The sequence below is a fragment of the Cyrtonyx montezumae genome, unplaced genomic scaffold (genome assembly GCF_038088225.1).
Source record: "Cyrtonyx montezumae isolate F1298 unplaced genomic scaffold, pur_monq_1.0 scaffold_1, whole genome shotgun sequence".
Lineage (NCBI taxonomy): Eukaryota > Metazoa > Chordata > Aves > Galliformes > Odontophoridae > Cyrtonyx > Cyrtonyx montezumae.
This window is the reverse complement of record NW_027071825.1, coordinates 14,456,377-14,469,849: the sequence shown is the minus strand read 5'-3', so window position 1 is coordinate 14,469,849 and position 13,473 is coordinate 14,456,377. Positions and strand designations below refer to the sequence as shown.

The 13,473-nt window shown below is 36.0% G+C and overlaps 1 protein-coding gene across 3 annotated transcripts in view; it reads left to right on the top strand.

Moving 5' to 3' along the window:
• The window catches only part of KYAT3 (kynurenine aminotransferase 3), a 30,547-nt gene that overhangs the window by 10,750 nt on the left and 6,324 nt on the right, over window positions 1–13,473 (top strand). For 2 of the 3 annotated variants that reach the window (XM_065741422.1, XM_065741414.1), the window contains exons 2-9: window positions 611–686; window positions 2,084–2,184; window positions 5,315–5,373; window positions 6,140–6,284; window positions 7,767–7,916; window positions 9,872–9,958; window positions 11,075–11,197; window positions 11,287–11,407. In XM_065741422.1, the coding sequence (XP_065597494.1) occupies window positions 2,086–2,184; window positions 5,315–5,373; window positions 6,140–6,284; window positions 7,767–7,916; window positions 9,872–9,958; window positions 11,075–11,197; window positions 11,287–11,407 (784 nt within the window). In that variant the 5' untranslated portion in view covers window positions 611–686; window positions 2,084–2,085. The remainder of the gene's footprint in view (window positions 1–610; window positions 687–2,083; window positions 2,185–5,314; window positions 5,374–6,139; window positions 6,285–7,766; window positions 7,917–9,871; window positions 9,959–11,074; window positions 11,198–11,286; window positions 11,408–13,473) is intronic. The other variant, XM_065741429.1, reaches the window with a different exon arrangement.

Below are 13,473 nucleotides of genomic sequence, written 5' to 3'. Positions count from 1 at the left end.
AGTAGCAGTAAATAATTCTTTTGAGATTTTGTTATGTGTTAACATGTTATATAAAATAATAGTGAGAATGTGTGTGTGGGAAGGGAGAGGGGGAAAAGAGCAGGTTGTGGTTGTTTTTTTTTTTTTTGAGGTCTAGAGGTGGGGATTGTAGCAGGCCTTTGCCTTTATTTCCTTAAAATTTTGCTTAAAAGCAAGCATTCCATGTTGTAGAAGAGGGAAGAGCATTCCCTGGGAAAGCATTTAAATGTAGCAGAACCACATACTGAAAGCTTGTCTTTCCTTGTTGAAGCTGGTTTTTTCCCCATTTTTTTCCAGTATTTCCATATATTTCAGAAATACTTTTTTTCCTCCCATGCTGTTGCTTATACGGTTTTCACAATTTCTACTCTTATCTTGCATTAAAAGTGGATATCATTTTTTACTCCGGATGTTTCATATACCATCAGAGTTTGACCACGCTGCAGTGATACAGGTCTGCTGCTCCTCATGCTATGCTACAGTTTGTGTGATTGCTTCACAGCAAGTAATGCCTCATCAAATACCACACTGCCTTTTAGTACAGCATGGCACTAATGCTATCAATATTTACAGACTTTTTTTTTCTGTTAAGGTTGCAAGTTAACTTTGCATGTCAAGTTTGGAAAATTTTTATATTAACTTGCTACTCCTCAGTACAAAATGACCAGGTAAAGACATGCATATTTATCACACTGCAATAACTGCTGCAATTGTTTACTGTAAAAGTAAGGTGGGTCTCTGTCACTCATCTAACCCTGGGAAAGTAAAGCTGTTGTTGTAGTTGCATAAGATAGAATCCATATGTTATACACAATCAGGAGGGCTTCACAGTCTTTTTTTATTCATCTTTGTAGTTATTAGAGTTCATGTCTGATATGCTAAATGCTATTATTAAAAATTACTTTAAATGTATTCACAAGTCTTATTAAACATATATTTTTTTTCTGTGTCTCTCAGAGTGTCTGCTGTGAAATATTTAATTGCTGTTTATTTTTGCAAGTCCTCTGGTCAGCAGAGTTGAGGACATTGCTATTGTTTATGCTTTTAAAGGAAACATCTGTGAATTACAAACTTGCAGCTCACTAAAGGCCATGGCCTTGTACAGATACTCCTGAGGTTCTAATTGAGTTGTATACAACTCAGTATTGTGTCAGAAGGACCTTAATTTTAGAACTGAGACTGAGTTTGTAGCACTGGAAAAAGAGAAAGTAAGTTTTATAAGTATGTTACTTTGCCTAAATGAGACATCCTTAAAAGGAGTGTCATCGGTCTTTATATTTATTTACATTCTCAGTGTAAGGAATGCTGTCTTCTGGGAATAAATCCATTCTTCCTATGTTTTTCTCTTACAAATTCAATTCATTTTAACATTGTCATCCAATGCATATGTTTAAACAAGCTTCTTGGAAGTAAGTACCTTAGGTATCAGTTCATATGTCTTTTTACAGTCATTGATTAACAGGGCTTGCTTTTTGCACCCAGCAAACAATCTGTTACTTCATCCAGAACATCCTTTCTGGCTGTCTATTTTCAGCCGTGCTAAATATTTAATGTTTGCCCAAGTCATTGAGGCAGAACTTCTTTTGGTTATATAAAGTGCATAGACGTCCTACTCCAGTATGACTGGTCATTTTCATTATCTCAGGTTCTGAATGCTTAATTTGAAACACCTGAAAATTGAGACCAGTTTTAATGCTGAGTCTTTTTTATATTGTGTGTAAGTTGTCAACTCTGATGGCAGTTTGCATAAGACGAATGAGTTTTCACAATTCTAACAGAGACTTTGAATTGAAAGTCTTAATTTTTATCATAAGGGGAAAAAAATGCCCTCAAATAGAGGAAACCTTCATTTTATATGACGTTCAGAAAAATTTTTAAGCCCTGTCATTTAAAGTTTCATCCTTGATACGTAAAATGTGATAAGGTAATAATTTACTAGAATTTATTTCAGTGAAAGAAAATCACTGGAGGGAAGAGGTTTTATCATATAAAAATACTTAGTGATGCTTAGGAAACTTGTTCCTGGAGTATAAGTTTTTTTTCAGATTGCTTGTTTGTTTTACAGGCATGCTTTTTGCTTCAGGAAGCCTCTGTTGCCGTGGCATCGCAACTTACCAATTACAAACAATTTTACTTTCTAGATCCATCAAGCTTTCAGCATCTGATGTAAGTATTAAATCTACTTATTTGATAAAACTATTGCATGCAATATTTTAGACATGCACTGATTTTGTAATGTTGCTGGTAAATACACATTAGCAGTATTTTCTTTACTTCTAGTTACCTTGACCCAAACATTTAATATTAAGACTAAAGTAAGTTTTTCTAACAAGTTAAATATTTAACCATACTGGCACAACAGAATTTGGCAATGATTACTTTGTGTATCCTTTTCAGTTTTTAAAGTCAGTGCTACAGGTACGAGCTGAAGGGATTGCCTAATTGTTAAGAGTGTTACCCTGAGATATAGGAGACTGATTCATGCCAGCTTTATCACAGAGTTTTGGTATGTCAATTCCTTTGTATCTCAGCTTTCTGTTAATGCAGCGGGGGTAGTTGTGATTTTTTGATGCTACAATAACAAGGGATATAAAAGCACTGCAAACTTGATTTTATACAGAATCTTCTTAATTTCCCAGCTTAACTGCATGTGAGATTAACTTCAGCTTAAGTCTTTCTATTCTGCTGAGAGAAAACAAGAGCATTGCAACTTGGTGTGTGGCCAGAGGTTATGCTTGGTGTTGTGTATAGAACTCTGGAGCGTAGTTTGTGCTCCCAGGTCACAGAGCAGAAGTTCGTCTACATAGCAAACTGGCTCAACCAAGGCACATGTCAGATCCTCTAGAACAGCTGGTGAAACTTACACAGACAACTGTAGCATAGTTTGCTCATATGAGAGTTGTTTTAACATACAAGTCACTTGGGAAGTCACATTTGGCCTAAGTCAACTTTTCATGTGCTGTATTTTTATTCTGTTCCTGGATGTTCTTTCTGACCAAGATGAAATTTCACCCTGACTTTATTTCTGAATTTACTTCAGACTTTGGCTTCATTTGGAGCTTTTGATGTTGAATTCCACAATTTAATTATGTAAAAATATGTGCTTCTCTAATTAAACCCGTTGCCATTAATTTGATCATGAGTTTCTTTGTATCATGAAAAAAGATAAATGCAAGCAGTGCGTGACTTTCCAACTAGAGCAATCATGTTAGGGGAAGCAGGAGGTTAGAGTTAGAGCTTGGTGAGGATGTGTCTCTTATTTAACACTGATCTTAAACTTATGGCAGTCCTAGCTCTGCACCTGAAAAGTTCTTGAAGATTATCAAGCCATGATGTAATTGGACTAGACTAAAAAGCAACGTTAAGAGTTCTTATGGTCTTTTAGAAGAAAGAATTCTCCTTAGGGTATCATTTCTAAGTGTAATTTGTTCACTTTCTCTAAGTAACAAGATCTCAACTCTTCTGTAAGCTGAACATACTAAAACTAATAAGATTAGTTGTTCTGTTTTGAAACTATTTTCAAAGTACAAGAAAAAAATAAATAGACCTGAAATATTAATTATTTAAACTTAAGGTAGCATGAGGACTGTAACAGGCTTTTGTTACTTGCCTGTGCATTTTCAGCTACGGAAAATTACTTACAAAGTTAAGATCTGTGTTACAGTTAAGGATAAAATCCAACAGTGGAAAAGCTTTTAGCAAACCGAAACAATTTTAGGAAGAGCTGATCAATGTAACAAATTTCCCATGGCATTGTACAGAATTCTCATTATTAGCTGGGAAGTTTCAAAGCAAGGTTTCTTATTCCTCATCATATAAGTAGTAGTCTAGCATGTGGACAAAAGAAGTGGAAATGTATGTGTATCTGGAGAGGGGCTCAGTCTAACCTGCGTTGTTGGCAGTTATATAGTACAGGCAGGCACTGATTGTATTTACCAAGACTAACATTGTGAAATTGGATTCATCTTCTAAACCATATTTGTTTTTTAAATAGATGCAGTACTGATCACTCAGTCAGAGCTCACTCTTAACTATGGTCCATGTCTGTTAAGAAGTACAGCTTTACCTGTCTAGTTATGGTTTGCTGTGCCTGAGGATGAATGAAAGATGTCTTCTGTTTTGTTCTTTGGATGTTTGTCTCTGACAGATGAGGTCAGGATTAGATCCATACAGAAAACAAATGAGCAGTGAAATATCTGTTAGTTTATTTACCGATTTCAAATTGTTACCTATAAAGTAGCTTCATTATTGCAAAAAGATTGAGTACAAACGCGTGCCTGCATAAAATTACAACTCTGACTCAAGCCCATTGTTTCAAAGTTGAAACTTTAAGTGTAATGACAGCTTGGGTGTTTAGTCTTTCTTTACATGTGGTAGTTGGAGTATGTTTTTTGAATCCTTCACAAAATAGTAACACCAAGCAGTGGTAAAAGTCACTGAGATTAGTAGTCTGACTCACAGAAACTGGAGTGTTTGGAGCTCTAAGGGTCTTACTTTCTATGTGAATTTTCATTTTTTCTGTGCTTTTCAAGTATCATGCTGATTTCCAGGTAGAAATGTACATGAACTGCTTTGTTGTTATTTTCTTCATTGCTTACACTTACAAATAAATCTGATGGTTTTATTTTCCCAATTTTTCTTTTTTTTCCAATACCAGAACTATTAAAAAGTTTATAAGGAGGACTGAGAGGTCTATTCTAAAGCAGTTTTCTAAGACCTTCGTTAGAGGTCTGAATATGTAGCAAAAAGGCATAATATGTTTTTGATGTGTTGTAATTAAACATTTACAAGTTTTGAAAGTCGGAATGAAAATATGAACTGTCTTTCCTATTTTCTTTCTAACCATCATTTTGTCAAATAAAATTGCTTAGAAAAAACAAACTTTGCAAACTGGATTGTGCTAGGAAAACAAACAAAAAAATCAACAAACAACCTTTAAGATATTAATGTGTCCTAGAAAAAACAAAGAATATTTGTATTCTAATATTTGTTTTTAAGTCATCTTTTTAAAGCTACTGAGCTTATGATCCTCATCCATTCTTGCTGCCCATTCAGTTTAGATAGTGATGAATGAGGATTTATGACACTTCTAATGTATTTTCTTGTTAGTCTGTGTTCAGGCTATTACAGAAGCTTTAATGAAAGACCGTGTCTATAATTTTGAGTAAGGACTGAATTCAGCTGGCAGTGGTATATTTGAGAAAGCACGAAGGAGGTTTTGTCATGCAGGATCCAACAATATAGAACATTGTCTTTCTTAACAAAACCCTTCTGTCTGTGTATTTTGATCTTGCAGACAATGGCCTTCAGACACAAAAACACAAGACGAATTGAAGGCCTTGATAGCAACGTGTGGTAAGTAAAGGGAAAATATCAGCAAATTTCAGAAAATGTCTTTGGCTGGTATATTTTCTTTCCAAATTGATAATTATTGCCAATAAGAAAGTGCACAGCTCTCTTATATGTTTACTAGATACACAGGCTTAGGCTTCTGTGTATCTAGTAAACATATAAGACAAGTATAGGTCTTGTAAGTGGTAGTATAGCTGACTTTCAAGTTTAAACATTATTTGAGTTGAATAATTATCTCAGTAATGCTCATGTTTTGTTTACCAAATGAATCTGACTTTATTTTTAAGTCATTTTGCTTGTCCTTGTAATTGAAATTCTTTCTCTTTGTATGCTTGTTATTAGCTATTAAATTGATCACAAAACATTTTTGCCATCACTGGTAAAGATGGGATTTTGTTAGTGAAAACAGCTTGGGTTTTACATTAGTGTGTACATATGTATACATGTGTAAGTATGCATATATAAAAACACAAGATTGTTTTGATCATCCAGCCTCAGATTGTGTTTTTTTGTTAGAAATTTGTATTTATTTTTTGACTGAATTGTGATTCTGTATTTTATTTACTTCTTTTCCTGATTAGATTTCGCATTTTACCCTTTCCTTACTACCTACATGTTTGTTTGTTGTTTTTCACTCTTGTAAACAAAATGCCCCATACAAACAAAGTTGTTCAGAAGTTTTAAAGTTCTTTCATCTTCTAATGCTTGTGAAGGAAAAGATAATTCTGTCTGGTATGTTAAATCAAAGATGTATGTTTTTTTCTGTTAGGGTTGAATTTACAAAGGTAGCAGCAGATCCCTCGATAGTTAATCTTGGTCAAGGCCTTCCTGATATATGCCCTCCCAGCTATGTTAAAGAAGAGCTGGCAAAAGCAGCAGCAGTTGACAGACTGAACCAGTACACACGAGGCTTTGTAAGTACTGTGGAACTTGAGGAGTCAAGGTGTCAAGGTCAGTGGAGAATTTGCCACAGGGGGAATAAATAAACTGACTTTGCTTTAAGTTGGTTTTACAGGTAGTTCATACTCTTCTGTTCCTAAGTAAGTTTTCCTAGTAGTTTTATCTGTTACCAAACAACAGATTGTGTGGTCTTCCTTAAGGCGGAATACTTCAGCAAGAGCAAAATGGTAGAGTACATATGGGATTGTATGAGCCTCTAAAGACAATATAAATCAATTTACAGATTAAAAGATTGTAAACTATACATTTGCCTTTTATTTGGTTAGTGTGGACATGAACTGGATAGGATAATACTAGAATGAGAAAGCTGTACACTATCAGTTGAGACAGTGCCTCAAAAAAAGATTCACCCATGATGTTAGTAGATATCAGTGGAGATTAAGAAGCGTTAAAGTAAAGTTCCCCTCTGGAGGATAGTCACTACAGTTTGTAATTTGCCTTGTAGCACTTAGATCTTGAGTTGGATGTGGATTAACTTGGGTGGTGCAGCATTCCTGTGTAGCTGACACACTCGTAGTAAGAAATGGCCATAATTTCAATCAAAAATGACTTGCAAGCTTTAAATTGTGGTAAAGTTTTTGTTTACAGAGAGGTTCATAATTTTATGCATTTCTTGTGGAGCTGCAGTGTTCAACATTTAGAGGATTTTTGTTATATAGCTGAATTTTCTCCCAGAACTGCTTTCTCTCTTTTTACCAAGTATCCAAAAAGGAAGAAGAAAAGTTTTTTCTCAACAGGAAACCTCTGGTTTTCCTGAGTGAACAGAGTTGTACCTTTTTGTTCCTATATTGTAGGTAGTCTTTGTTTTATGTTTGTTTTCTTGTTCGTTACACATTTTGAGAAGGGTACACTAACCTCTGTGTCCTCTGGTGAAAGGTGGTCTGAGGTTTGCAATATATGAATTATCTTTCTGATCACAGGAGCTGTTTATCAGCACTATATAAACAAGGTAAAATAATTTTCCTTGCACCAAAACATTTTTAGTTGTCAGTTAACGAAAATGAGAAGGTACTTCAGATGGAGATATGAGTAGGCAGGAGGGAAACTCAAAAAGTTACGAAGGTGAACTGGTATCAGTTTATTCCCTTCTCTCCTGCTATCTCTTGTCCTAGCTCTCCTACAGGCTACCTAAAGCTATCCTGAGATACGGTGATAAGGTAGGCATTCAAAAGTATTAGCTATACAAAAATAATTTCCTAGTAGATTCAAATAAATTGAAGTAACTTCACTTAGCCAATGAAGAAATACTTTAAGCTACACTGCCTGTTAAAGCACATTGACACTGTGGGTCCATCTCATATTATGTGTTATTTTGGTCCATTGGAGGAAGTGCCAAAAAAAAAAACCCTACAAAAAAAAAAAAAAAAAACCTGAAACACTGGTGTGCTCTTGATAACATATAAACTCTTTCAGTTGCATTTCTTTGCTTTGAACAGGGACATCCATCACTGGTGAAAGCCTTGTCTCAAGTATATGAGAGAGTTTGTGGAAGAAAGATTGACCCTCTCACAGATATCCTGGTGACAGTAGGAGGTTACGGATCTCTCTTTAGTACAATCCAGGCTTTAATTGAAGAGGGAGATGAAGTAAGTTTTTATTTGAAATATTCACTTATGCACTGAAAAGAGAATTTGACTGCTTTTTTGTTGTTGCTGTTTGTCTACTTATAAATTAATGTTTGGGCTTCTTTTTGTTCTCTAGTAATTTGGTTACTTACAGGAAGTAACTCAGACCTCTGCATATTTGACTTGCAGTTCTAGTAGCATCCTTTGGATGTCTTCCCTATCGATTCACCAGCTTACAGACCCTTTTCTTTCATGCTTGGCAATGCCTTCAGCAGTTTTGTTACTTTATTGTTAGGTGACACAATAGTCTGTGTTTATTTAAGAAAATGTCTGGCTTGTTGTCTGCAACAGAAAAAAGTGTGGTACAATGTATTTACCTGTGGAAAGCTATTGTATGTCAGTTTTATTTTGAACCATTGAGTTATAGCAGGAAAGGCAGCAGAAGGGCAGAAAAGTCCTTTATAGAAAAGATCATTAATTTACTGTACTATCTGTGGTGATTCATCTCTTCATTACTGATCTCAGCCTTTTTGGTAATGATGCAAAATGTCATTTTGGGAGAATGTTTCTTTGGGTCTGCAGAGAACAAAAGCTTCCTTTGTTGTTGCATATTTTGCTTTCAGCATTTTGTTGCTTTCACTTATAAAACATATTCCCTTCTATCTTTTATTTCTTTTTTTGTTGCTTTGATCACTTCTTTCTTTTTAGCAGTTCTCTTAGTTCTCTGCTTTTAACCTTTCTTTGGGTTGGTGGTTGTAATTTTTTTGTTTTGGCTTTTCTTTTCATATTACCTAGCCTCTACCTAGCAGTTTTCCTTGAGTTTGTCCTTCTTTCCTATCTGAAAGTTTTCTTCTGATGAAATTTAAAGACTTAGGCCATTCTTTGGTGTTTCCTTGATGCTTGGATATACTGTGTTAGAGGTTGCTTAGTAGAATCAGTGTGTTTGAAAAGAATACGCTCCATCTGCTGTGGAAAATGCATACTTTCTTCCACCTGGAATTTCATAAATTATGGCAGCTGTGCTGTTATTCAGCAGTTTGCTATGGTTATCTCCCATCTTTGTCCTGCATATTTACATCTGTGCAACAAGGACCCAACATTCCTGATATTATATGTTAATGATAGTAACTTATAACTACACAAGAACAGCCAGTGTTTTGTTATCAAAAAGAGTAGTTCTTATTATGCGTAGTCTAAGGACATTATTACATGAAATTGTATGCTTATTTTTATTTTATTATTTTAAAGACCTCAGAGATCATCTAGGTCTAATCCCTCTGTACAGGCAGGATTACCAGCCACTAAATCAGGCACTAGATTAGGCTGCCCAGGACCCCATCCAACCTGGACTTGAACACTTGCAGGGATAGGACATCTGCAGCTTCTCTGGGCAGCCTGTTCCAGCATCTCACCACCCTCTCAGTTAAAATTTCCCCCTGACATCTAATCTGAATCTCCTCTCTTTTAGTTTAAAGCCATTCTCCCATGTCATATCACTATCTACCCATGTAAAAAATTGTTTTCCCTACTACTTATAAGCTACCTTTTAAGTATTACATGGCCATGATTAGGTCTTCCCTGGAGCCTTTTCCAGGCTGAACAAGCCCAGCTCCCTCAGCCTGTCTTTGTAGGAGAGGTGCTCCATTCCTTCAGTCATCCTCTTGGCCCTCCTCTGGACCTGTTCTGAAAGCTTTCCTGAGCTGGAGGTCCCAAACTTGGGTGCAGTACTCCAGATGGAGCCCCATAAAGGCATGGTGAAGAGGGACAGTCACATCTCTTGCCCCGCTGACCACCCTTCTTCAGTTGAGGATGCTGTTGGCCTTCTGGAAAGAATGTTCTGTTATTTTTATTTGTTTTTAAATCAGGATGAAGTGGGAGAAACAATATAAAGTTAGATCATCAAAGCAAATCTGGAAATATGATGGTATTATGCACATAAGATTTTCTGTTTCTGATATCAGTGATTGTAATTTCAGGTAATAATAATAGAGCCATTTTATGACTGTTATGAACCAATGGTAAAGATGGCGGGTGCAAAGCCTGTTTTTATTCCACTGAGACATGTGAGTAGCTTTTAAAAATTATTTATCATATAAAACTTCTCTTCCATACCTAATACAGTTTGATGAAAGCCTTATAGGAGATGCATTTCTGTACAGTGCTTCATAATATCCAATTATACAAAAATGAGATTGATTGTTACAGTGTAAGTCTGAGATGATGATAATCCAAAGCAAATAATATATTTTATTGGTGCTGGAAAAGGTAGGACAGTGTTTCTCATTTTCTCATTTACTTTAATTTGTGCAGTCTGAAAGCTGATCAACATTCCTTTGTTTGGATATGATTGGAAAATGTTTTCAGTGGAAATGTAGGAAGGATAATCATGCCAGTAGAGATAGGGATAGAGTAGAATTTTTCTGAAAACCACTTACTAAATAAGGAGTATGATAAGTAGATGATACCTTTATTGGTAAAAAGGAATAATGATCATATAGTTAACTTACATACTGGTACTTCTGGCATCCTGTTGGAAGGATGCAAGGATTTTTATGGATGCAAAGTGTTGATCTAGCTATCAGGTGATGTCTGAGGGACTGCTTTTCTTTCCTTCTAGGCATATATCAGAAAATTAGTACAGCCATGCTCTTTGATCTTAGCAGAAACTGACTCAAACTTCTGTCATCCTCATGTACGCTGAGGATGCAACTCCAGAGCCTCTGTGGTAGATACTTTTAACTCTTTTACTGTTTTCATATAGATAAGGAGGGAAGGAACTGAAATCCCAGTCTAGTGGTGATTTATCTTTCCAGCCAAGCACGCACATATTTGTTCTAGTATATGGGAAGGACATAAACTCTACTCTCATGTGATTGGACTTCCTGCATTACACACTATATAGTCAGCATATGTGTAACTAGATCCTGGAAACTGGTTCTTGGGGAAGCTGTGAGACAGACATCAGGCAGGACAAGACTGCCATTGTCGCAGTAATTTATCTTGATCTTAGCCTCTAGCCTATTTGAGAAGCACCTCCTCCCAGGGGAGCAGAACAAGTAGAGTAAGCTGTCATGTGTGGTTAGTAAAGTGTCTGAGGACGGTAATTTGGGCATCTCTGTTTAGGCAGTAGCAAGTGTTGCATTCCAGTAATGCATGTTTGTTTGTTTGTTTTTTCCAAGAAAATTGGTGGAAACTCTGCATCTAGTGCTGATTGGGTCTTAGATCCAGCTGAACTTGCAAGTAAATTTAATTCCAAAACAAAAGCCATTATTCTGAATACCCCACACAATCCTATAGGCAAGGTAAGAATCCTGCATAAACACTACTTTAATTTCAGAGTATGCCTTAAATACTGTGATTAATGCGTTGCCTTTACTTTCTTGCATCCCAGGTATTTACTAGAGAAGAGCTCCAGATAATAGCTGATCTCTGCATTAAACATGATACCCTGTGCATCAGTGATGAGGTGTATGAATGGCTGGTGTATAAGGGGAATAAGCACATTAAAATAGGTACCTGTTTTTTTTTTTGTGATGTCACAGAAGCAGCTGTGGAATGATACTGTAAACTTACCTCTTAAATGATGTTTGCTGGAAGAAGTTTGAACTTAAAGCTTTTATGATCCTAAAATCTCAGGAGTAGCAATAAATGAAACCCCATTAGTGAGGGCTCTAGTAGAAGCATATCTATAGAAACTGATTCTTATAAATATTGAAAAGGAAGTTATGTCTAAATGACCTTGCAATGCTTATTAGCTCAACTATGCAGATACTGATTGTGCAGCTCTAGTATGTTAATTGCATTGGGCATGCGTAGGCTATGAGCCTGTTTTGAAAGTAGCCCAACCTTGTGACTATTGTGGTCATACCTTCTAGATAGTTCACTTGATAGTGATACCCTATAGAAGGTCTTCAGACATGGAGGAAGTGGAACGTTTTGGGTTCATGTGACTGTAATCTGTGTCAGTGCATCGTACCAAGTTACCACAGTAACTGGTGCTTTACCCTATTCAGTTACAAAGTAAGATGAGTTTAGTTTAAGGCTTTCTTCATAGACCGAGCAGGTGGTTCATGCAAATAGCCATCTTTAGAACTAAAGTCCCTGTGGATGGTATAAGGTAATCTATTTATTTTCCTTTGCCATAACAACAGGTTTGAACACTTGTGTCAGTTGTGCTTTGTTTTAGTGGACAGGTGCTGAATTGTTAACACACTAACTTTATTGTATATTAGTATCAGCCTTGTCATGAACAGAAGACTTTCTATAGGTCATCATACAACATAGAAGCCCCTTATGATTATGATAAAAGGTAAAGCCTGGAAAGTTATTCAGCTTCATTCATTTTAATATGTACTCCATGATCAGTCCCATTATATCATCTTTATTGTAAAGACGATCATAAAACTTTCATGAAACTGTGAGAAATAACACTACTTTAGTAAAAGAAACAAGATCCATTCATTTTAACTTCAGTTTCTTGGACTTCTTTAAATCTAGAAAAAGAAAAATATGAGGAAAAAATGGCATGTGCTTTTTCTCTATTTAATAGTCCCCATGTTTTCACATTAAACATTCCGTATTCCTTTGAATGCAGTGACACTTCCTTTCTGAGAGATACAAAATGGATATTGCATCAATTTACAGTGTCTGGTGGTGGTTCCTTAATATAATTTAACAAGAGGTGCTAGTCACAGATCATAAAATTAGAACAATTTTCATGCTGTCACTGAGGCAGTTTTCTGTAGCGTGGTACACTTCATCATGTTTCTCATCATTACCTAACTTTGTAAAAACAGTGAACCTCTCTAAGTAATGGTTAGGATTTAGAGATCACATATTGTAACTGAGGATTAAGAACAAACATCTCAGCAAGCTGAGTGCCAGCCTGGGTAGCGGACTTGTGTGTTAGCTTGCCCTTTGATAGTAAATTCTAGTCCAGGTCGCTTATGGTGTCACATAATGATGCTGCCATATGGCACGGAAGAATTTGCTTATTTAAAACCTCTATATAAAAGCAATTGAGTTGATCCTTCCCCTGTGCTCCTTTGCTGCTGCTACTGTTTGAAATGCTGTTACATTCTGTCTCGAAGGTTGGATTCCTATGACTACATGGCAAAACAGTCTCGCTAGAGGGCATTTGCTTTGAAATTCAATTATTTTTGCAGACTATGAGAGCTAGTTCAGTTGTCTTTAGGAAGTAATGTATATTCTTGACCTAGCTGACTAGCAGGCACATCTGTTCAAACTGCCTTTATGTTTTCAACGTCACAGAATAGTTGAGTGAATATGAGGAGCTAATAATAATATGAGTCTCTTTCCTGCTAATTGTTTGGTTTCTTTTCTTGGCAAATGTGCTCGGAAGAGTACAATGCATGTTTTTGAAGTGTTGCAAAGACCTATAGCATGGCTAACAATTGTAGCTTCTGCAAAATCTTCCTTATGAAAGTCAGTGTTTTTGTTTGGAAAATCTGTGTTTGTTGATCTCCCCAGAGGGGGAATTTAACAACTGATAAATTCATCAGTAGCAGTTATAACGTACAAGTGTGCTAGAGCCAGGTGTTGCTTAGCACTGTAGCTC